Consider the following 25,402-nt stretch of genomic DNA (forward strand, 5'->3'; position numbering starts at 1 on the left):
TATTCCTTTAAAAAGCACAGGGTGCCTCTGTCTTGCAACAATTCTAGTAATGATTACCACCAACACACATCCACAAAAATGGAATCCTAAGTCAATAAAGCACAATCTGTCATCTACCAACATAAAGTTTGCTAGATTACAAAGGTTGTTCAGACAATGGCTCCTCCAATCTATATGTGTCCTTTGGCAGGTGCTCTATCCTGTTTCTTGAGTACAATGCACGGATGAAGTCAAGCAGAAGTGGCATTGCAGTCTGTGCAGTTTTCTACAACATTAAGTCATTTCACATCATTCTAGTTAGTTACTTGCAGCTGTAAATAAACAGGGGTCAGGCCATTCTTCTGTGGAGGCAGCTGCTTTATAACTCATGTAAGTATATTTGAAGTGAGGTATGCAACTGTGGCACAAGGCCATTGTTTTGCTGGGAAACTATTTCTATCTTAGTTCCTTAACTGTGTCCAAATATGGTGTGTGGAGAAACAAGCCATCTCTTTTTATCACAAACAAATCTTTTTGAGTTTGGGGAAGTGGGGGGAAATTTTGAGAAAGGAAGGGATGGTGAGAAAGCAGTCAGCTTGATTAAGATTGAGTCAGACTCCTGTCATACCTGTTTTTTTTTAACCTCCTTCTGAGTGAATTTAAGTGCATTTATATGTGGCGACATGCGATTCATTTTTTCATTAGGTTTTATGGAAACCAACACGGCAGCTTACAAACAGCATAATTATTTTTCCATAGTGGTAAAAGATCATTTCCCGAATCAATTATTCAGATCCTGTGCAAACTGAGATGATGTTATGGGCCGAGCCTATTCTGCAGCCATGTTTGCTGCTGCTGCTGCTGCTGTCTCAGCATCTCTTGGCACAACATTCGTCTGAATGTCTCACATAAATAATCTAAACGGAAACCATGAAACTTAAATTACAGCCACTGACACGCACCCGCTTAAGGGAGCAGAGGGACACTTTGGAAGAGGTGAGAGAAGCTGTGCAGGCGGATAAAAATGGCCATGGGTCTGTGATCACAGTCTAATAATGCCAGAAGCCTGGGGGGGGAGAATAATTAGAGCAGCAGCATGAACACAGCAGTTACGTAAGCAGCTGTTGTTTCACAGTACAGACAACGTTGCTTGATTACCACAGTTGCACAGACAGCCATGGACTTTGCTCATACACATGCTGTGAGTTTTTTTTTTTTTTTTTGTGATTGCAAACGTTTCCAACACGACAAAAGTCAACTTTGCCATGGAATGATTGGCTGATGTTAATATATCTAATGCATCTTCCAGACAGTCAAATGAATTGGTTGGAGCCGAATGATTCACAGCGCAGTCTGATCACACTATGCATGTCTTAATTTCCTGCCTCACTTCTCATTGGCATGAAATGAATCTTTCTCAATCTGTATTCTGGGGAATTATACAATTTTGCACATGGAGCAAGCAGCTGAGTGGCTCAAATCACCAGAATTAAATTAGAGTCTTACAGCAGGTTTTCATTGACTAGCCATATGGATTTACACTGAATGGTTACAAAACCACGTTCTTGTGTTTCAAATACATGGTCCAGACGCAGAGCAGTTTCAAACTGTCAGAAAGCTTTATACACTACTCCAAAGTGAACAAAATTTGACTCAGCTTCCTTTGAATGTGGGCCACACAAACTCACTCACAAAGCTTTAATTTAATTATACTTGACATACTGGATAAGTTTTCAAATGAACAACATCCAGAATGTGACTTTACTTTTCATCACTTAAGTGCAGCCAGTGTCATGATAATGAGTTTGTTGCATGTTGATAACCATTTAAAGAGAAATGGATGTTATTTTCAGACTGTATTTGACTGTAGTTAGTATTTTATAAAGTACTTTACAGCCTAAATTGCAGAACAAGTGACAGATGCAAACAGCACCATATCAGTGATAATCATATGATGTGATCCTGAGATATGCAGATCTTTTAAAATGATCATAAGCTTTCACATTTCCTCTCCGATTAGAATTTGAGTCCCTCTCTAATAAAAACTAAGTTTCTGACCTTGTTAACATGTCCATTAGGTGCGTTTTATGTGTTACAATGAGACATTTGCAAGCTATGAGCAGAGGTTCACACAAGTTAGGTGGGGATATTTCAAAACTGCTGGTGCCTCAGTGTCATTTTAGCCAGTTGATCACCTCTCAATTTTTGGTAACCTGACACTTGCTGCACAAGGAGTGCATGTGAAAAAACAGAAAAAGCAGCATGGAACAGTGTTTAAGCAGCTCCATCTGTATAGGTATCAGCTCTAAAACAAATCAAAACCCAAAAAGATGCAACTATAGTAGATATTTAAAAAATAACAAAATGCACTCAGAGGTGTAGTTACGTTTGTAACTATGTATACTGGACTTACATGGCTTCTTTAAAAACTCTCCCTGCAGTGTCACGGAACCATTTTCTCAGTGGTGATTGCCTACTGCTTAGGAAGAAAGCTGCAGAAAGTGAGTTCACCATGCCTGGAGTGACCTTTTAAATGGTTATGGTGCTGTGTTAATGTGACAGCTCGATGCAGCCAGCATCATTTTAGCTTTATGAAGACTGAAGCCGCTCCAACCAATAATTTCATAGGAAAGAAAATAATAAGCCGGGCGTACGAGCAGACATGCTGGTCGGTGCAGGAATTATTTATCAAGATTTAGATCGAGAGACAACACAATAGAAAAATAAAACTTAAGAGAGACAGCTATGACCCAGTCAGTGAGACCGTGACGGCCGTGCAATCATCCTGCTGAAAATTGAGTACAAGCAGGTGAAGTTGTGAGAAGTCCAAAAGTCTCTCAGTCGGTATGATAGACTTTGGAACCCTGATCATCATTCTTCCATTGCTTGTGACAAAGTGGGTGAGATTTCATCGGTTCACCACTCGTCCCTTACATTTACCATATCCATTAATCCTTTTTAAAAAATTTTTCATTTTGCTTTAGTTTGCCATCACTATTAGGTACTCATTAGGTACTAAAACCAAGTTTAACGGGTTTTCCTTTTGTACTTTTCTTTATTTTTTATGTTTGGCTTATTTTGATGTAATGCATTAGAACTGATTTAGTTCTAATGAAAAGTTGATATTCAAGTTGTTTGGTTAGTATGTGAGTTTTGATTTAGTTTATTAGAAATGTTGGATTTGTTTGATACAGGGTTACTGGGTAGGTTTACCTTTTGGGAATGATAAAGTATAAAACGGAACAGGAGTGGATTCGATTGTTTATAGACAGTTGGATTTTGTGCTCCAGGGTACTTAAGAGGTAATAAATTCTGAAGGTGTTTCGCTGCTTCGTCTTTTCTATGCTGGGAGATTTTCCTAAGTGTGTACTGGAGAGAACTGGAAATAAACTGCTCACCTCAAAGAAGTTTAAAGGCCTGCCGAGTCTGCCTACCTTCCACTTTTCTTGACCCTTGAGATAGACTACTTCACATTGCTGATTGATCAAAACAATGAGACTAGCGGAGCTCGTTTTGCACAATGAGAAGAGACTTTACAGAATTGGTGAGATATGTGTGTGGGGCCACATTAACATATTCATAGTCATGACTTATGCAGTATTTCAGTAGTGAGCTTTTTCATGTCAAAAAACATCCAAAAAAATGTTTTTCAGGAAAACAGATTTTTTCTTTTAAGGCATTACAAACTGCTGGTGTGGGGCTTTAAAACAACAAATCTGGCAACCCACTGGCTACCTTCTGTTGTCTATGCAGACACCTATATAGAGGTAATAAAACAGTCAATTATGGGAAAACTACATGCATCAGAATTAACTCCATCTATTGAAGAAGACCTACATATTTTGTACCTTTAGATAATTGAGTTTATACTTGAGGCATGTAAACAATTCACAACCAGAAAGAAAATATGATATCCACTTCACATTTTTAATAGGATTTGAATGCTCTTCTATTACCTTCTTAGTTTGATTTTGCCCAGCAATAGCTGAACCTTATCCTGCTTCAAGCTCCAATCCCACCCACGTAAACGGCAGAGGAGCAGTGTCAGGCAGCAATCAATTCAGTGGCATGTCCTCAGGCAGGCCTACAATGGCGGAGGCTGTAGCACACTGCAGTGAGCCGTTTTATGGGGGCAAAGAGCTGATATATATAAAAATGAGATGCTTGACTGATCAAGTAGTAGGACACCTTGGGAATGCACACATGCACAGCACTGCAGCCACACGATGCAATTGTCACAGTAATATTGAATGGTTCATTTGGGGGATTGCATTATGTTATGGTGATATTATGGTGATTTAAAGAGCAGAATGTTTGGTTTCCATCACAAAAGCTTTTATTAATAATTGTTGTTTATTTTCTTTTTTTTTTTTAAACAAAAATACAGGTTACAGTAAAAGCTACACATTTAAAAAAAAAAAAAAAAAAAAGGTATGTTTTAAGTGTACGTGCAAAATATGGCTAAAAATCACAGCAACAAAGGGACACAGAATAGCTCACAGTGCAGATGTTATAAAACAAAAAGGGTTGCATAATAATTACAGAAAAATAATCTCACTAGAGAATGTGCCATTAAATGGTTATAAATTAGACAGATTAGCTTTCCATACGGAGAGACTAAAGTACTACAATGTGCCAAAGACTGGAAAATATTTTGTGTAGAAGCAATCAACAGCAGAAGCGGTCATTTATAAGTCACACCTCTGTCCTTCCTCTCTCTGCATTAGACGTGCTTTGACTGGGTCTGCTCAGTATCAGCTACAATCATAAGTTACTCATGCAAAAAAAAAAAAAAAAACGCCAGTCTCACGTTGATATTTCTCCCTGATATGTCCCTCAAAATCATCCAGAGTTCACATGTTCTACAATCACATTATTCCTCAACAAAGAAGCACTTGTCACTTCCCACCTCTCTTACATGTGCCTAAGTGAACTTGCTGTTTAGTAAGGCAGTGTACACCATTAAATGTGCACATGGGCTGGAAAACAAAATACTGGCACATCAAGGAAAAAAAAAATTTACACATCTAATTATCAAGTAAAACACTTTGAGACTAAATATCACCGCTTGTAATCTTTCTATTTCTAACATTAGCCTCACAAGGTTTTTTTTTTTCTGAAGACTGAACTTTACAGGATCATAAGACAGACAAACTGTAACCATTCACACCTATCACTACTGCTTTCCAAAGCTTTAAAATACACATGACATTGAACAGTAATAGGAAGACATTCAAGATGAAACATTGACACATTTACATACGTATATATCCGTGAGTTGTGATACAAACTGTTATGTATACACTGATGTGAAAATGTCATGAGAGCACAGGCCCTTCATAGTCTTTATTGTTCGGGTGCACCAACAACAACAGCACTGTTGGAGTCAGAGCTAAAACCGAGTTCTAAAACCAAACTTCGTCTCCTTAAAATGATATTTATCATTTCCAAGTCACATTGTGATTAAGCTGTGGTTCTTTGACACTTTTTAAAAGCCTACATCAATTAGGCACCTGTAGAGGAGAACAGAGATCATCACAAGGTCATTTGTGGCAAGTGACCTTTCCATAAAATAAAAAATCCTTTCTATTGGTTCTATTATGCATCCCTCTGTACCTACATAAGTAACCTCATCCTTTATAATAACAGCTATTTGATATTACACTGCATGAATACTTGAACAAAGCATACACATAGGCAAACAATATGTGAACACCCAATTATTTGACAATGTAACATTGCAGCTCTGCCGTGGCCTGACAGAGATGAAACAAATGCAGTCCTGCACCTCACAAAGCTAAGTTATATTATCCATGTCACCTCTCACCTCATCAAGACTAATCATCACCTTTACCCTTGTGTTGTTTTTAAAAAAAATGATAAAAAAAAAAAATCAAACAGTATTGTTATATTCACAGTGGAACTGCTCCAAAAACTAAGTGGTTACAGGAATAGCCTTCATCCACACACTGACCTTATGAAATAGAAATCTCCCCTCTGAGGCCGCGGTGATGTAAACAAAGGCCAAGATAATGTTCAGATTACAGTCAGAGCACTGGAGATAAAAGCATGCTGCCTCTTGGTCTTCTAGTTTCTGGAGTCCCAACTTTTGCCTCGTGCACAAACACCAATATTAACATACGAGTGGAAAAAAAAAAAAAAAAAAAAAAAAAAAAAAAAAAAAAAAATCAATCTGTTTTCAAGTACAAAAATGGATTTGAAGGACCAACATCGAATCAATCAAAAGCATATGGATGAAAAGACTATACGTTTTCTCGACAGCTTTGGGTGTAAAATATCACTCGATGGCCAAAATGTGACAATGAAATGAATGAAGACAGTTTGTATTTCGTGAAGGTCATTTTCAGCCAGTGGGGTTGCTTAAACCTTTTTGGTCATTTGTGTGGAGTTTAAGGAGCAGCACTCGACTGCGATGATGATCGAGTACCTTTGCAGCAGCAGAAGCCAGTTAAACGTAATCAGCTGTCACAGCTACGTCATCAACAGACCTTTGTGGAAAACAGTTACACAGTGCAGTGAAGTACCTTAGATATTTAACAAGCGTTGTTTCAAATCTGTGCATGTGAAAATAATACACTTTTGTTTGAATGTAAAAATAACTGTGTAAATAGCATCTGTTCTATTACGATATACCTGAAGAAGAGAAAGCCCACAAGAAATGTGAGGTAAAATGAACCCTTTAAACAGCTAATAAATATACTTCCCTCAGGGGAACAATGGCCATTTTGGAGGAGCACTTTCAGCAGAAACGACTGAACCTCAATGCAGAATGAGCATGTAACCCATTCCTTATAAAGAATTGAAAGGACAACCCTTAAGATTCAGGGACACTGAACTGTCATTTTTTATATTTTGTTGTACATATCTAAATATATATATATATATATAAATAAAGTATCTTTTGACTTTGGTTACATGGTGCTGACTTGTAAATGTGAACATGAAAAATACCTCAACTGTTTCTATAGATATTAATGAAGCAGAAAATGTGGAAGGATTGTGGGATATCTGCAGATTTATGGCATAAAGGTAGGTAATTAACAAACTATGCTTTCCTTGGATCGTATAAAAACGTAGGGGTTAACGATTATGACGATCTAATGTGTTTATTCTATTCCACTGGAGAAAATATTGCATACTTATAGTTTCCTACATCATAGCTTAGAATAAGGCATTTAATGTGCATGTCTGTCTCAGAAAGCCTGTGTTTCGACCTTAGACTGAAGGAGCATGATAAGCAACGATGCGTTGTTTCCCATTAACTCAATATGTTTGCACACATGCAAAACAAAGTGATTATGTTAGAAATAACATGCCATAAAATGAATTGGACAGCCTCTCCTGAAACGAGTCGTGTAGGCTCAAGCCGGCATTGCCCGGCCCGTTTTTCCGTGGCACGTTATATAAGGATGTGAGGATGCCCTCTCAAAGGGCACCAAGCTGCTCCGAGCCCTGACATCAAGGCGACATATCATACAACATCCCCCCCACTGGCACCCCCATCAGGCTCATACACCAAGTGTATTATCACATCAGGGCAACGGTTTTGGTGTCACGGGACAATATTTTCTCTCAAAGCACCAGTGTAAACTGACAATGGCGACCATGGTCCAGATATTTAACAGGCTTCGGTCAGAAATAAGGTAGTCGGGATCTATTGCGCGCATAATACGGCCGGAATGCGCCGCTTAATAGGCGACGACACTCAGATGAAGTGAATCCAACCATTTTCCCATTCCCGAGGTGGAGACATATTGAAACGGTGATGTCGCACTTTGTAGTTGTTCCCATTATTATTGTCCCAGAACTCCTGGCCACCCACACAGTACTTAATTGCAAATTGCAATGTGCTTCCGTTGTCAAGGTAGGTGGGCATAACAATCTTGAAGCGGAACTTATCAGTGACACCGTCGCCTGAGTCGGGGACGTAGATGGCCAAACTGTCCATGAATGTTATCCAGTTGTTAAGAGAATAGCGCAAAGAGACGCTTTTCTCGAAAGCCAGATTCAGCACACGCACAAACCCGGAGAGGTTGAACGCGTCCGCCTCCACAGTCTCCAACAGGACTCTCACCTCTCTGACTTTCTGCTCGAAGTCGTGCAGCGTGCCTGGGTTTGTGAACTGCAATTCCATGAACACAGACTGTGAAGGAGCCCGGGGGAATTTTGTGTCTAAATGATGAAGGGGATCTTTGGGCAATTTCGCCAGTATGCGCTCCGGCACCTCTGGGTCATCCGTGTCATTGAAATGCTTCACTGAAATAAGCTCCAGGCCCAGGGAGTCGGCAAATCTGACTTTTTTCTGACTTGTTGGACTTCTGCTGCGGGCGACCTCCAACTTTGCTCTCTCCGTGGGCGTAGGCAGCGATTTGCACCTCCGACGAAGGTTCGGGCTCTGCTGTGGCTTCAGGAAAATCTCTCTGCCCCGTGGCCTTTCGTCCACCACTTGGTTATCGATAGGCTCACAGGTGCCGTTCATCATGTCAAAATCTTCCGTATCGTCAAGCCTCGGGTTTGCCGCGCTCAGGCTCCCAAACAGTCCGGCGATGCAGCTGTAGTTCCTCGGAAGGCAGCTCTTTGGGGGCAGCATGACCGCGACAGGATGCTCAGAGTCTGCTTCCATAAAACACCACAGTGCCTGCACTGCAGAGCCCAGTGTTCGTGAGGAAAAATACCGGCGAGTCAAGCGATGAAGCCGTCAGGTGGCAGTGTCCCTCCCGCGGATAGGTGCTCCGGCTGCGTCAAAAGCTGACTCTCTGCAGCTCTGCACCAATAAACCAAACTGTTAGTGTTGGGCCGCACACAACAAGCTTTGCTCTTGAAATTGCGTCACCTTGAACACACCATTACGTGAAAAACGAAAGGGGAAAGATTGGGCTACTTACGTCTTTGTTTGCATTTATAGAACTGACCGTGCGTCGTGCTGCCTCTCGCGTTTTACGCCCACTGTGGCTCACCGCCGCCTACGTGCAGCTGTGAACGTTGCATTTAACCAGAAATGGTTTCCTCCTTCTGAAGTGAGAAGCTGACTGTCTTCCTCTTTCCACGCTGTGACATTATAAAAACCCTCGAACGCCTGCAGGACAGAATAACAAATATTCCAGAGCCACATTGTTGAACTCCGTCAGTATTATGCTATTAAACAAGAATAACGTGTTTAACGGACGCTTTCCAATGGCACAGGCAGATATGAGCAAAATCTTTATTCTCGGTTAGGCTACGTCATGCAATCACGGTGTCATTCACGTGATGTCGGGGACACCCTGTAACTTCATATTTAATGTATGACATATAAGACGGCATGCAGCAGACTCTGGTTGCGAGCAGCACAGGCGCGTGCGGCCCTCCCCTTCACCTACATCACATATTCCCTGCGGAACCTTTAGTTACCATGACAACGGCTGTCTCTTACTTAAATGTATCCGTTTGAAAGGCTTGTTACGGATGGCAAATTTGGCATGTGTCTGATGTACTTTTGCAGAGTTCATCGCGAACTAACTACAACATGGTGACCCAGCAAGAAGATGTTCAGACACCTGTTAATGGAGAAGGCGAGGAGCTTTGGGCGAAAGCGGACATGGTGTCGCAGCCTCTCAGGAGACCAGAAAGGAGACATGTTGATGCCCTCCTAGATATCAGTGAGGAGAACTCCATGAGAGAACGTGAGCCATATGAGTACGTTAGTTACTCTAGAAGGGAAGACGCTGTAAGTGAATCTTCTGAATGCAAGCCAATCTTTACATGCCTTTATTTAAACCAGCAGCACATTCTGAGGCAAGGATAGTGCTACCTAATATAAAGTTTTAAACTAAGTTGCAGAGTTATAGATAAAACACAGTAGAGTGCAAAAGTCTTGCACCAGTCCTAATTTTTCTTTATACAGACATCCTTTCAGTCTCTTGAAGTGATCTTGAGCAACCGCTCGTCAGGCTTTCTGAATGCCTTTTAAAGTTTTTCCTTCAACAGTGGCTGATTTGTCACTCATTTTCCTTCCAGTCCTTGTACCTGAGCATTTTCAGACCAATGTGTTTTCATGTTTGTTGAGCAGACTTCAAACTAACTTGTGAGCCATTCATGCACAAAGAAAAAGATATAATTCCATTGATGAGCCTGTGGTGTGTCTTAACATAATTAACAAATTAATAAATAGCACATTTTACATGCATCTTTAGGCTCTTTGTTAGTAGTAGCCCAAAGACAAAGATACATTATTTGTCTCCTTTTCTTTGATTGCGTCGAAGAAAAAAATCCCAAAGATAACCCAATTTGACAGACATTAAATAGTATGTTTGCACAAGGCGATTCCCAATGAGCTTCCAGCCAAAAACTTTGATGAAACTGGAAAGTGGAGGAAAAAAGAAGAAAAGGCAAAATAGCAAAAGAATACTGCAAAGACCTGATACAGGACCCGAGAGATGAATCTGTCTCTTCATTTGATTTATGATGAAGAGCCATCATAAATCAAATGATGATTTATTATGATAAATTTATGCTGTTGGATGTAGTAGCCTCATCCGAAATGGTCCACGTGGCGTTCTTAAGGGAGGACAACAGAGAGAAAAAATGCTGAGGTATGGAAAAATACACACAAACTGGATTTGAAAATAAGTGGAAACAGGTCTTCTGTTTCAAGAAGTTTTGGTGATTAGACTCTGTTCATGTCATCCCTACAATGGAGTGATACATCAAAGGAAGTTGATAGTTAGCCTGGGTGCCAGCCGAACTTAGCCCCGCCCATAAAAGTTTTGGTCGGGAAGTTCGGTCTGGCTCTGCTCAGTTGGGAAATCATTATGCCCGACCAAGAATTGGTCGGACCAATCAGATTGCCAGGGCGGGCTTTATACGATGATGGACAGATGATCAACAGGGACATTATCGACTACGTCACTAAAGAGCTGAACACGGCTGCCGCTGGAGAGCTAGGGCGTGTAGATTCTGCCATCGAGTCTGTTCTATAGGATCTCCACATTGTTTTCATTTTGAAAGACGAACAGAGGAACGCGATAAAGGCTTTTATCGATAGAAAAGATGTTTTTGCCGTCCTTCCTACAACAAGTGTGTGTCGCTTAATCTACGTCACATACTACGTTGCTCTGATTGGTTGTAGGTCTATCCACTTGAGCGAAGAGGCATTTTTTCTCGTGGTTCGGTTGAAACACGCCCCATACCCAAATCTCTATTGAGCAGTATCAGACTCACATTCTGACTAGAATCGTGAGTATGACGTAGTCAGGCTAGTTGATAGTAGGAACCCTCAAGAGTCTAGATGCTGGTGGGGATGAGATGAGGAGGACGCAGAAATTCCTTGTGAAATATATTGTATCAGGAAGATGGGGTGGAGGCAGGTTGTCAGCCTGAAGGGAGAATCAACATAACAGAAAATACAAGTGTTTTAAAGAGCTGGGATCAGACCGTTTAGATGGAAAATGGCAAGAAAGGAGACCATTGCATTGACCATTAGCATCATGTTGCTCCTGGCTTACCCAGTCTTCACCCCGCATGACATCAGTCACACTTGTGCTTCTAATGCTTCCAGATGATTGGTGCAGGATTCTGACTTGGCTTTTCTTTTTTTTTTTTTTGCAACAGGTTTGTGGTTGGGCGAGAGCTGCTCCACTGAGCGGCATACTTATGATTCAGAAGAACCACAGGAAACCAAAACAAAAGAAAGCCGACAATCTGACCCCTCTGTCCGTTAACCCGTTACCCGCCGGTGCAAACAGCTCAGCCAGCTTTAGTGAGCAGCCCTGTGAGTCTCACGCAGGCCTGCGCAACTTTAAGAAATCTGCGTCACCAAACCAGCAGACAGGATCCTGGGGTCAAACCGATTTTGCCGTCCTGAATGCCACCCAGAAAAACAGGACACATTTATTCCATGATGAAAAGATAGATGGGGAGGGGACACTCAGACACACCTCTTTGCAGCCTCACCATCTGTCCTCAAAATACTCAGTGTTGGAGAACAGGCTCACTAAGCCTCAGAAGCCCAGCTATAAGCTCAACAACACCATGGTTCCCATTAAAAACTTCACATTTTTGCCACCTATCAAGCACCAGTCATCACAGCTGAATCCCAAAGTGAGATGTCATGGAGGGAGTGGAACTAAAGGGACAAGAATGGACACTCGAAACTCAGACCTTGACACCAACTCTGCCGCCCTGACCTCGGTTTACCAGACATGTCAGGATAAGCCATTTTTGTTCCCTGCTTTTTGTGCCCCTGTTCCCAAGAAGTCTCAAGTACTTGCGTCTCCCAAACCTGACGCCGCCCAACCTTTGATGGACAAGAGCCTCTTACATTAAATAACACAACAACTAAGTGCTATCTAGCTCTATGAGGCCTCTGAGACAACTGCTTAAAATGAATGATAATAACATTCAATAAATTAATGTAATAATAAAATAATAATCAATTACATTTGTAAAGCACTTTTCATTTCATACGGAATCTCAAAGTGCTATGCTGATGGTGGCAGACTACTGTGTTGTAGCCACAGCTGCCCTGGGGCACACTGACGGAGGCGAGGCTGCCAAGCACCGGCGCCATCGGCCCCTCCGACCACCACCAGCAGGTGTTCAACCTAACATGCATGATTTTTTTTTGGACAGTGGGAGGAAGCCGGAGTACCCGGAGAGAACCCACGCATACACGGGGAGAACATGCAAACTCCACACAGAAAGGCCCCAGCTGGGTGTTGAACCTGGAACCTTCTTGCTGTGAGGCGACAGTGCTAACCACCACACCACCGTGCAGCCCAATGTCTCATTAGAATCTCAGGACTGTATACACACAGCTTTATCCGTCCCTTCTTACCGCTACTCGCTGATCTTTTCCGTTGGTTGCAGCTGATTTCTCTATTACTACAACACTGTTTTTATACTCCATGAAGCGTGCAATCAGAGACCCACCAGGTGTCTGATGAGTAGTAAGCCGATGCTCCACTTTTAAATATTACCGACTGCTGTTCTTCAAAGAAATGCTACAGCGGTCTGTGGGATGGCATGCAAAATATACTGCGAATTAAGATAAACTGGTTTCAGAAGGATGAAAGTTAATGCTAAAACATTCTTGTGAACATTTAAAAAAAAAAAAAAAAAAAAAAAAAAAAAAAAAAAAAAAAAAAAAAAAAAATCACTGTACGAGCTTTGAACAATTTCAGGGTGAAACAAGGAATGGGATGCCACATTGAAGCTTGGGAATCCCAAAAAAATTGAGCTCTCAAATAACTTCTACTGAGGCCCCAGGCATTGATTAGCAGGGTCAAGCCAAAACTTGTTCACAGACAATGTTGGGAATTTTAAAAAACTTTATAAATACTATGACCCTTTAAACTTAGCTGTCACCAATCAGCCTCCATGTTCCACTGAGCATTGCAACAAGTGATTCACACAAAGCTGAACAGAGAAGACAGCAAAGTGTTTACATAGATACATACATTTTCAGCTGCTTCCTATGTTTTTCTCTGTAATTGCGAAATGACAGCCAAAAAGGAACAAGAGAGGTTAAAACTTGAGGTTTGGAAGACCCGAGGAGGGTGGCAACCGTCCATAAGATAACTAGAAAGTAAAATCAGTAACCCTATTCGTCTTTTAAAGACTCCCAGGAAGATTTTCAAGACTTTTCAGGGCAGGTTTAAGCTGTTTAACTTTAACTTAAACTGTTTAAGCGGGAAGTAACACCAGAACAAACTGAAAAGTCATCTTCAGAAAATCTTTCCTGCTGCGTACTGTGAGCCGAGTTCCAGCCTCGTTTTGGTGTTGGCTGGGGCCACAAAAATAAAGCGTTTTGCTTCTCAAAACAATATGTGTTCAAAAGAGTAATACATTTGCATCACAAAATCGTTCAACAGAAAAAGTCAGACCTCACAATCGCTTGGCGCCATTTTCTCTCTTAACACTGCGTATACAGCCACCTGCCGACAGCCGCACCTGTTACGGTGTTTACTGCTCGGAAACAGGGGACTGCTCGGTCTGCACAGTTTACACAGCCCGTAGTGATACAAAGGTATTTAATAAATGATATTGCTAATATGGGATGTCATACAGCTTCATGTCAAAAGAGGCGAACTATCCCTTTAAATTATATTTTTGGCCTGAATGAACAAAGGTATTTTTGTAGGAAAAAGGGTGGAGAATTTCACAAAAAAGATCATCTCTTCAACTATTAGGCACAGGGATGATGCTAACATGAATCATTATGTGGCAGTAAGAGGAGGGAACAGGCCACTGTTAAAGGGAGGAATAGCGATCAGGACTGAATTGCAGAAATGAAAATGATGACGAGAGGATCGCTACTGCTGCATCCTTAATTCACCTAAAACAAACAAACAAAAAAAATCCACAATGAACATCAAGAGCCACAACCCAATGGTTTAACCACAGGCCTCACTCTCTTAATAGAAAAACCTCACTGAAAATCTCTGAGTAGACCTTAAAAGAAGGAGTGCATGGTAGAGAGCCAAAGAATTCCACAGAACTCTAAGCCTTTTGCAGGACAAATGAAAGAGCATCCCGCAAGCCAGAACAGAAAGACTCTTGCAGACTACAAATTATTATCTGAAATGTGACAAAGGGGGTGCATCTAAGTACTAACAATACTGAAGAGTGCTAAAGAATAGAATTTCAAGCCTTTTGCCTGTGGGTAAAAAGTGCATTCATCATTTACTCGATTTGCTATCCACAAAAATGTACAAAGAGATGCTCGGTCTTTTGTCCACAAAGTTTTCCTTCAAGAGGAATTTCAAAATGTTAAGTCACAGATCACGATAACATTTCCAACAGACAAGTGAACAAAACACTAAAATATGAATTTATCAGACATCATTTTGTACTGACCTTTATTTAGTTCTGGCCTCTTCCCACAAGTGCTTTTGCAGCTCTTCCTGTTACCTAGCAACAATGCAGTTGCTGTGCTATTGTATCAGTCTGTACCTTTTTTATTTTGAAGGGTTGGGAATTCAGTACTTCAGCCCACTTCAATACAGCTTTGATATCAGCGGTTACACATCTAATGGAGAACGCATATTTAAACTAGGTCATACAAAGATCAAAGATCGTCATTGCAGTATTATCTTGAAATCTGAAAACTTACCACGGGTCACTTTGGATTCCAAAAACCAGCCAGATTATCTCAATTCTGTTAAAACCGCAAGGATTGTGTTGTCTGGATTGTCGGGGAATTTTCCAGAGTTACACTGTTAATCAGAAAAAATGTTTTTCATCAATGTGCATGTAGATTAAGGGGACAATGTTCCTTTATTTCATTAAAAGCAGTATTTAGTGTCTGCATTCTTTATGTGCAATATTCATCAAATTTCTCTTTGCTCTAAGCATCTAATTTTAGCAAATTTTTTTCTAAAAAACAAACAAAAAACAAAACAAAGAGGGTGAACATCAAAGAAGACACCACGTTTGTTCACCCAATTTCTTCCACTGTGCTGAACTCGTACCACAAAAATAAACTGATGCGAGTGAATGAACCATTTCTCTTTTGCACATTGATCGGGATGGGGTGTTTCTCCTAGGGTTTTAAATAAGTGACAAAGAGCACAACAGTCATTCCAGCATTTTTATTAACAACTTCTGTAGTGTAGCTTCAACAATTAATCAAGCTATCCATTAACTCTATATAGGAAACAAAAACTCTTAATTCTGCTAAAACAAATATTCAGTGCTGGAAAACTACACGCATGCACTCCCTTAGAGGAAGAAAGTAAAGCACGGTTACTGACACTTAGGACAAACGATGCTTCTACATATAGTTCGGTTAGAAGCAAGGTGATTCCCTTTTACCACTAAACCTGTTGGAAGCAGCAATGCCACCGAATCTGAATTTTAAAAAATAAAAATAAATCACGAACTAGAAGGACAGACCTTAAAATATATCTTAAAATTTAAGATATGTTCAAAACCTTAACACTGGGAAACAAAAAAAAAAAAAGAGGATGTTATACTGGGGCACAGTAATTTTTCTGTTCAGTTCCAACAAGCATTTCTAAAACTGTAACGGCATAAACCACCTGTCCATAAAAACGAATGAATGAAATTAAAGAAATGTTCTCCAAGAAGATCCAGAAGATCTCCAGCATTTTCTTGAGTCGGAACATCAATCTCTCCGCACAAAGTATGGAGAAAACAGCAAGGGACATTTCAGTGCTTCATGTAACCATAATGAAAACACTACTCATGCATTGTGAAGACCGAATGCGTGTCCGACAGGACTCCGACGTTTATTCATGTTCAGAAACGGAATATTCTGGAATTAATATAATTTTAAAGCAGCAAATGGTCTGTAGCAGAACTAAGGTTAACATCTGGAATTAAGGCAGCGACAAAACAAAATGAACAAGGCCTGTAGATCTATGTTTCTGTGTACAACATAACCTGTATGTGCTGACTGCAAGGTTACACAGTTTTAACAACATAAAAAACACACACAAAAAGCTAAATCTAGCCACAAGGAGAGGAGACCAAATAAAAATAAATTAAAATGAAATACTGTGCCCAAATGTTACGAAAGCAAAATCTGATATTTGACAGGAGTCGTTTTAGTAAGTATCAGGTGCTGAAGACATACAGCGACTGTGCTAATCTATTGTAAAACTGCACAGTAACACTGCTGCATCGCTTCAACTGTATACACTTACATCCAGCTCATGAAAAAGTCAAAGACGGTGACAGCCAAGACTGACAACTAATTTTGACTACAGGTCCAGACTCAAAAAAAAAAAAAAAGGGGACATCAGACTTCACGATAACATTTCAATGCAATTTGTGCAACAAATGACAAGAAGACGCGTTTCATTTTTACTTGTGCCACATCTGTATGTGTAACTGTATAGTTGAGAGATGCATGTTAATAGATTCAAGCAACGGCCTGCTTAGTGTTGAAAATACAATAAAAGAAAACAAAGTTGGCTCTTGCTGGTCGTGTTTTCCCATCAACTCAAAGCAGAGAGAGCGGACGTGTATGTTTTTGTGCTGCCGACCTCGTGAAGGCTTTATGCTAAATTTTTCATGACAACTAAATGTACAATATTGCAGTCTGTACAGATCATTGACACAATTTTATAAAAGCTATAAACAGTGATCTAACATTTATGAAATGTTAAGTCAGTGTTGAACTGCCACTTAGACCAAAAAGCACAAACTAGTCACAGTGGTTACACTGACATACACCTTATGTGGCATTTTAGACAGGACGCATACAATGTTACTTAATGTGCAAATAAATATGTAAACTGTCGCAGGAGCTGATAAATCATGCCCACTGACCTAATAAAGTGCAGCAAAGCGGTCAGGATAGATATAAATATTCCTGGAAAGGCTTTGGACATGAAGCCCAAGTGGAATGGTCAAAAACATTTTCACAGACTTCTTACTGATATGACAATTGGCCCGCCAGAGGACAACATAGGCCTGTTCCTCTCACAGGAAGAGGCAGAATTCAGAAAGATGCACTGCAAAGCCTTAGAAAGCTTCACCAACAGGATCTCAGCTGTTGGGTTTCTCAGGGTGCTGAAAGAGAGCACAAAGCTCCTCGCATGTCTGCGTTTCCACAGAGCTGAAATGGGACTCCATATTCCATGCCAGGTCTGCTGACATGAAGTCATCCATAACAGTCTGTGTTTCGTTGCTGGTCAGGAAGAGGTGTCCCAGGCCTTCTGCTTGACTGGTCACAGTCTGCGTCTCAGTGCTGCTCAGCAACCTTACATGCTCACCCTGATCTACATGCGTCTGTGCTGAAGGAGCTGCGGCTAGTGAAGGAAGATCGGTCTGCGTTTCTGTGTCTGAGGACTCGGTGCTAATAGAAAAACTTGAATGCCGCAGGATGCTGCTCAGGGGCATGTTGCTTCCAACATTTAGTAAGAAATTAAGGTCAGTCTGAGTCTGAGTGTCAAACAGCTCCAGGTCATTAGCTTGGGTTCGACTTGGTCCCTCGCCTTGGTCCAGTTCATCCATAAGAAGGAAGTCTGTCTGCGTCTGAATGTCTAGAGATTCCAGTGGTGTGTCACCACCCAGTACACCCAGCTCACTCTCCTCAGTTTGTGTCTGAATGTGCACAGCATTGAGGAATTCTTCAAAGTCAAAGTCTATTCCGTTGTGTGGCTCCTGGACAGAGCTGAGACCCGACCCACAGCCTGCTGAGGTCTCCGAGAGCACCTGATGGCCTGACATGCTGCTAGAGAAAATGTTTTCAAGATCATTTAATAGGGTCATTGTTTGGGTCTGGTTGTCTGCCATGTTGTTTGCACTGAGCTCATGTGTCTGCACCCCAAAACACATACCACCTGCTGACTTTGAGTCCTCATACATATTGCTCCCTGCAGGACTAAGGGTGTCTATGTCCAGGGCTGTTTGGGTAGAGACACTGAGGCACTCATTATCAAAGAGGTCAGAGCACATGATAGCCTGGTCCTGGGCTTTTTCCTCTAGTTGTGGCATGGCAAAATATGTCTGTGTCTGACTTGTTTTGTACGGGAGCATGGATGAGGAAGAGCAAGGAATTTGGCACTGGCTCTCTGTCTGAGCTCCGATAGACGATGTGGATTTAGCTCGGGAGAAGAATGTCTGGGTTTCAACACTGACTGGCAGGAGAACTTGGGCACTCACGCTGATGTCTGTTTGGGAACAGGATGAAACTGAAGACTCGCCCATAGTACACAACCCTATTCCATCCCCAATGGGCATTTTTGACAAATATGATTTGTCAGTCTGAATGTTGGTAGAGGTGCTCCTTCCCCGTTGTCCTGCTATGCTGCTGGCTGAGTCATCTGGACTCACTTGATCCAGATTGACCTGAACCCCTGTGCTAACTGGGCCCTGGCTAGAGCGGGAGGTCGGCATGCCATCTTTGAAAGCCAAACATTTTGTATCAAGTTGGGGTACCACTGTTCCGGTGGTTTGTGGCAAGAGCTGAAGGGTGCTGACAGAACCTTGGCTGTCGACTGCAAGAACAACAGATCTCAGGCTCCCACCTTCTGTAGAAGGAAGGAGGACAGGCAGGTGGGCCAGCTGCATCACAGGGACACTGACCAAAGCCATCCTGGGCTTTGGTAAGAGCAACTTCTGAAGGCCTCTATGAGGGTTGAAGTTCTGGTTCACAGGATCTGGAATGTCTATAGCTGAATCAGAAGACAGAGCCATCTCTGTCAGTTCTTTAGTAGCAGGCATGATCTGAATAGCTGAATCATTAATCTTAACCTTTTCAGTATCACTTAACAGTTTCTCCAACTTTCGCTTTTTTACTGGAGGAACTCTGAAAAGACACAAAACAGAGAAAGAGAAAAAGTCAAAACTAATTTTCTTCTACAGCTAAATGCAACAGTTCAATAAAACCCTGTTTGGTCTACGCGTTTACATGCCTGTGTTCTGAAGGAATTTCATGACCAGTCCTGTAGATATGTGACAGCAAAGCAGCTCTGCTGGCATAGGGGCAGCCACATGTACACTGGTAGGTCTTCCCACAGTCTTCTATGTGTCTCTTCAGGTCCCATTCTGTGCTGTATCCATTGTTGCACTTGGAGCACTTGTGTTTCTTCTCAGCATGCATCTTCATGTAGTGCTACAATGACAGGTAAAAGAGCAAAAAAGACATAGTTCAGCCACAACATTAGAATAATTGACAGGTCAAGTAAAAGAAAACATGTTCATTAAAAAGAAAGCAATTTTCTATTGGGGAGCCTCTGACAACTCCCATGGCAAAAAAAAAAAAAAAACTGTTCAGAAGCAGCCTAGCTGGGCAATGTACTGCACCGCAAAAACATGCCAGGAACAGGGCAAGGAAGAGGAAAAAGCTCAAGATGTTGACGCGGCCTCCAAACTCCCCAGATGTGCTGCAACAAGCCTGATCCACGAAGACCCAGACTCAAAACCCACAAGACACAAATATGTGAAAAAAAAAATGCTGGTATTGGTAAAAAGAGAGCATGAAACACAACAGCACAATATCTTTGAATATCTTTTAGAAGTCTATATTTACGCAGTTTGTCTCTCAATAACCCATTCTATCATTAACGGGGAAGAAGCAGAGAAAATATAGCATGGTTTGCAAAACTAAACGCTCATTATCAAACTGTACATTGATTTTTTTTTAGTCCTTCAATATACCACAGCTTTGCATAATGGGTTAAATATTTGAAAGATCTTTTATCAAGAACAAACCAGATAAATCCCCTACATATTGATGGAGAAAATACTTACTTGTTTAACCAGGGAGAACTGGGAGAAAGGTCTGTTCGGTCCCCTTGGACAACCCTCAATGGGACAGCAGTAAAGTTTCTGAGAGCCCTTCATATCCTTTCTGACCGTGGGGTTGACAATACCATCCTGAAGGTACCATTGACAGCAAAGGGTACAGAAAGAGGACAGAACAGAGTTATGTGTATTTAACAGGTTTGGAATACAGTAACATAATCAAGCATGGCAACAAGTTCAAAAGTAGTGCAAATTACGTAAATTTATGATAAACGATGTAGTGCTTCTATAGCAAAGCATCACATTAGAAATCAATTATCTTTATCTTGTGTCAAACATTAAAGATTTTAGCTGTTAAACCATGATTTTACTTTGTGAACAATTTTTTTTCTTAATGTAACAGCTAAGAAGGTACTAAGTGCTTAACGTGGCAAAGACCAAAAAACTGGTTGGATTACCACTAGCGGAGTCAGTGTGGAGACAATGGGCGACTACAGATATTTTAGCTTGCACACAGACTATAAACTGGACTCGGCCAAGAGCACTAATGCCCTCAACAAGAAAGGCCAGAGCAGTTTCTATTTTCTGAGTCGAGCGAGGACTTTCAGCATCTGTCCGATGATGCTCGGGAAGTTTTAACAGTCTGTGGTGGCAAGGGCTTTTCTCTATGGTTTTGGGCAGTTGATGTCGACAGGATAAACAAGCTGATCTGCAACAACATTGGGGTGGTAGAATTGGACTCTTATATTGTTTTTTGAGAGAGGGAGGATATCCAAGTTAAGGAACATACACGCTCCATGATGTGCTGGTCAGTCACAGGAGCACATTCAGCAAGAGACTCATTCCACCACATCACAGGAAATCGTTCAAGCCTGAGGCCATTAAAGTGTACAACTACTCCCTCTGACACTCTTATTTGCAGCCTCACTCCAGCAGTTCCAGATCTCCCTACAACTCATCGGTTTTCCTGAAAATGTCATCTTTTTTTCCCCATGAAAAAAAAACCCTAATAACCATAATATGGCATGAGGTATGTTTTGTTCCATCTCCTTCCTCATCCTGTTAATTGGAATTTCTGAATATGATAATTAGATCCACCCACTCATCGGCCTCTCAGTAGTTCCTGAAAGTCTGCTGAGACTGCAAAACTCACCGTGCTGACAACTCTCCCTCACTAAATGCCAGAGTCATGGGGTTTTACATTAGACGGAGCAAAAGGTTGCATTTTGTTCATAGTCCAGGCTGGAACAGCAACACGCTTTAGAACTAATCTTGTTGTAAAACCAAGTTGTTTATGCGCCATGTTTGTGAAATGGCTCTCTCAAAAAATGAGAACTCCAGACCTGTGTCCTCTGGTATTTCAACATTTTTGAATGAGGCACAAAGGCTTAGGTAATCTGATTTCAGGCTATGACACTCGTAAAAAGAATATGTTACGTTTGCCAACCAGAGGAAAACACATCAACTTGCTAGAGCTCCACCCAGCTAGTAGTCAGAATTAGTTGGTAATGGCTCCCCAAAATAGTCTGTAAGACATTCAGGCTGTCTGACCTTGCCTTTCTGAGGAGAGGGTGTTGCACCGCAGATTCAATGCAAAAAAATCCTCAACTATAGTATTGATGACTGTCTTTACTTGTGATATGTCATGTATGAACATATCAATATGGGAATATAGTTTATTTTTAGCTAACAGACTGGAACCTAGGCTTACCTTCTTAATAAACAAATATCTGTGCAATAACCCTAAAGACAGTAACTGTGCACACAAAAATTCTTGAGCACTTGCTATGCATATTTGTAAAACTACTCTGCGTTTTCACTCAAGTTATCTCCCTGATGTTTCAATGGTTTCTTTGGGACAACAGGGTTGTAAATGGTAGCTCTACATTTAAATAATATATCAATTAATGGTATGTTATCTAAGAAATCTTTTTTTACTCTTAAAGGTGGGGTAGGGGTTCTTTTTCTGGAGCATTTTTTTTTACATATTGCTTGAAATACTCTTCACACCCCCATTGCAACCAATTAATTAAAAGTTTTGACACAAAAATGAAAAGTTTTAGTAGCCTAGAACGAACAATCCAGGAAAAACAGTATCCAATCATACTGAACGGACCGTTAACGATGATTGGATTCTGATGCGTCTATCAAACTGCAATCTGCTCCTCCCTCCCCCTCCTTCCCGCGGTGCGCGTACCCTGCTCCGTGAACGAATTACGCGAAGCTTGGCAGGAAGCTAAACTAGAGCCAGCTTGGCAAGCACCTAGCATTATTAAACGTATAGTTAGCATATACTAAATACGGCAACGATCGATGCTTGCTGTCAGAACAGCGCTCGTGCACCTTCGTGCTCGTGAACAAGCATTGTGCGTTCATGTACTCTAGAGGCGTGGCTTCGGGGGGATTCTGAAGAAAAGGGTTGGGACTTTTGACCTGTGTATTTTCAAAATGCAGCTTCGCTGGACTCAAAATCCAGGATCTCCTACCCTACCTTTAACTGAAGAACACAAACATGTTTAGATTAAACACACTGCTACAAAACTGCCTCTCTCTCATGTTAATTCAGCTGTCTGCACATTGTAGGATTAGAACACAATGGCCAGTGAATGATAAGATAACATGATTCTCATTATAAAACAGCACCAACGCTTCAGGCATTTCCCACTGAAAACAGGCAGCATCATCACATAAAGCAGCCATTAATACTGTCGCTTTCCAGTTGCCAAGGTCACCTCCATCCGCTGTAAAACTAGAGGGTGCTGACCAGCTGACAAAACATCCTCTGCTTTATCGGAAAAGGTTAGCAAAAGAAAAATAAAAGACACATTTTGGAAACAATATATCTTGCTGCAGAGTGCTTCACTTACATCATACGGACGTGGGCTGAAGCCTGAGTCATGCCGAGACATTATCTGTCATCAGCCAGTAGCTGAGGAAGCAAGCTGAGATTTTGTGCTTTTGCCACAGTCGGGTTAGTCCAGAGTTATGATTCGAAAGATCGTTTCTGTTATGCAGGGAAACTGTACAATACAGTAATAAGTGAGAGTAAGAATCTAAATTCTGCTTCTCTTTGGTATAAAAAGACAGGAGATTAAAGGAGAACTAAGAGCCAAGGAAAAACAGTTCATTAGCCTTATGAAAAGGAGTCTAAACTCAGCTGAGTCCACAAATTCAATTGAGCTATGTCAAGTCTTGAGAGGAAAACAGCTACCCAGTAAGAAACAAGAACAGTGTCAAATTGGCAAATAAGCTGCTGATGTAAAAGTATACATTATATAAATAGATGTATTGTCCCACATTTGCAGTTAGCTGTCATGATTTGCAGTTAGCTGTTAATTGATAAGAACCTCCAGTATCTAAGGACTTTATCACTACCAAAATATCATTACCACAAAGAGCAATTTCACTTTAAAGTGAATTAATCTGTCCGGGCCTTCTGACTCAAAGAATATCACTGCTGCGTGCTTCTTTCCTCTCTTTGCACACCTTAAAAAGGGTACAATCTGTAGTGTGGCTGTACAATTCCAAAAAAAAAAAAAAAAAAAAAAAAAAAAAAAAAATGTTACATGAATTGTAAATGACGACAATAACAGATAAAAATGAAAGAAAAAAAAAAGTTTAACAGCCTTTTTTTTTTTTTTTTTTCCAAATGAGCTCAGTCCCCTGACCAAACATTTCTGTTTTAGGATCAGAAGCTGAAAACACACCTGACACAAGCTCAGATTTACTGGGTAAAAAACAAACGGTTCTATTGGGCTTTTAAAAGTCCACCCACATTGACTGCTGAGGGCCAATTCAAATTCTCACATTTGCCCACTCTAAACAAAGAGCTAGTCTAAAGCAGGACAAAAGACAGCTTTCCCCAGCAAAGAACTTCATTCATGGGCGGGACACAAGAGAATTACAGCCTCCCACGGAAAAACCCGGTCCAGTGAGCACAGAGGAACCAGGATCAGAGGTAGACTTTGGGGCAAAAGCTTAAACTGTCTCTACTTTAAAAATGGATTCAATTCAACCAACTTTTTCAGCCTCTAATGTCTTCAAATAAGACAACTTTCCCCCCAAAACGGGCAGATATTAAACCCATCAAGCTGATGATGTTGTATGTGTCTGTTCCGTTGTTCAATATAATGCAACTGATTCTCTGAGGACATCTGTTTAAATGATACATTTCTAAAATAAAAAGTTAACACAACTGCTTGCAGCGCAAGCGTTATGCCGACCTCTGTATGCCCTGCTTTACGAGTAGCAGGCCATTAAAAAGCACACTGCTCCACCACTACTGCGTATGAAGGTTTGTTGTGATGCGTTAGGAGCAATTGTGCAATTACATTTTGGACAAAGCTGGTCGTTAGGATGCTCAATGAATTTATGTCTCATCTTGTCTTAAGTATTGGTAATAAACATATTGTGTGTGTGTGTGTGTAGTTGTATTTCAAGGACAAATAAACTCCCGCACGGAGCTAACAAGCCACTATACAAAATACTTTAGCGTCAAGGTAAACGTCAACGAGCAATTGGTACCAATCATCACGTGATCAAAAGATAATTGACAGCACGTGTGGCTAGTTTGAGTGTAGCCAGCTGGCTAATTGTGAAGCCACCGACTGAACGTTAACCACATAAAAACTAAGAAAGGTTTCAACAAACGTCCACCGTTTAATAACCTCTATTTGCTACATCACTATGTGCTAGCGAAGACAAAGTTGGATGACTTGCGGTTTTTTTCTATTAATTTTTTTTTCTCCCTACAGTTTCAGGGTCAGCTTGACAGCTAGCCAGGTTAGCGCTTCGGTTAAGTTCACACTTAAACCACACGGATAACCAAGTTTAACGACTGATTACCTTTACTCTGTGCGACTTCACAAGATGCATGTTCAACGCAGGTGTGTTGGGGAGAATCTTGCCACATCCTTCCACGGTGCAGAGGATGTTCGTCCTCACTTCTTTGGCTAACTCCATGATTGTGGGTTTTATTATTTCCCGACACTGCGACAGAGACTCTTCGTGGCATTTCAAACCGTCCATCGTCGTCGTGTTGTCTCTTTTATTCATTTTGCCCGTTGCAGAAGCGGCCATGTTTCTGTGTTGACAGTCCATCCTGTGTTTGGCAGAAAGCCCCTGCAGCAGCATTGGATGAAGTGGGGCATTCCGTCCCTCAGTTTTAACTGAAAGGCATGCCTGACCACCGTTCTGGAGAGGCTCA

General features: G+C 41.1%; 3 protein-coding genes across 3 annotated transcripts; 1 reads left to right on the forward strand and 2 right to left on the reverse strand.

The window, feature by feature from the left end:
* Positions 1 to 3,893: 3,893 nt before the first annotated feature.
* On the reverse strand, positions 3,894 to 9,285 carry LOC142377716 (protein phosphatase 1 regulatory subunit 3E). Its single transcript, XM_075462026.1, has 2 exons — positions 8,886 to 9,285; positions 3,894 to 8,764 (listed from the first exon to the last, which is right to left on the reverse strand). The coding sequence occupies exon 2, from the start codon at positions 8,621 to 8,623 to the stop codon at positions 7,706 to 7,708; it is 918 nt and encodes a 305-aa protein (XP_075318141.1). The 5' UTR covers positions 8,624 to 8,764; positions 8,886 to 9,285; the 3' UTR covers positions 3,894 to 7,705.
* On the forward strand, positions 8,312 to 12,394 carry LOC142377726 (uncharacterized). The gene is made up of 3 exons (XM_075462037.1): positions 8,312 to 8,468; positions 9,482 to 9,706; positions 11,590 to 12,394. The coding sequence occupies exons 2-3, from the start codon at positions 9,506 to 9,508 to the stop codon at positions 12,301 to 12,303; spliced, it is 915 nt and encodes a 304-aa protein (XP_075318152.1). The 5' UTR covers positions 8,312 to 8,468; positions 9,482 to 9,505; the 3' UTR covers positions 12,304 to 12,394.
* Positions 12,395 to 15,554: 3,160 nt separating this feature from the next.
* atmin (ATM interactor) lies at positions 15,555 to 25,388 on the reverse strand. The gene is made up of 4 exons (XM_075462048.1): positions 25,042 to 25,388; positions 20,203 to 20,328; positions 19,365 to 19,564; positions 15,555 to 19,258 (listed from the first exon to the last, which is right to left on the reverse strand). The coding sequence occupies exons 1-4, from the start codon at positions 25,327 to 25,329 to the stop codon at positions 17,494 to 17,496; spliced, it is 2,379 nt and encodes a 792-aa protein (XP_075318163.1). The 5' UTR covers positions 25,330 to 25,388; the 3' UTR covers positions 15,555 to 17,493.
* Positions 25,389 to 25,402: the final 14 nt, after the last annotated feature.

This window comes from Odontesthes bonariensis, chromosome 1 (genome assembly GCF_027942865.1).
Source record: "Odontesthes bonariensis isolate fOdoBon6 chromosome 1, fOdoBon6.hap1, whole genome shotgun sequence".
In the NCBI taxonomy this organism is placed as follows: domain Eukaryota; kingdom Metazoa; phylum Chordata; class Actinopteri; order Atheriniformes; family Atherinopsidae; genus Odontesthes; species Odontesthes bonariensis.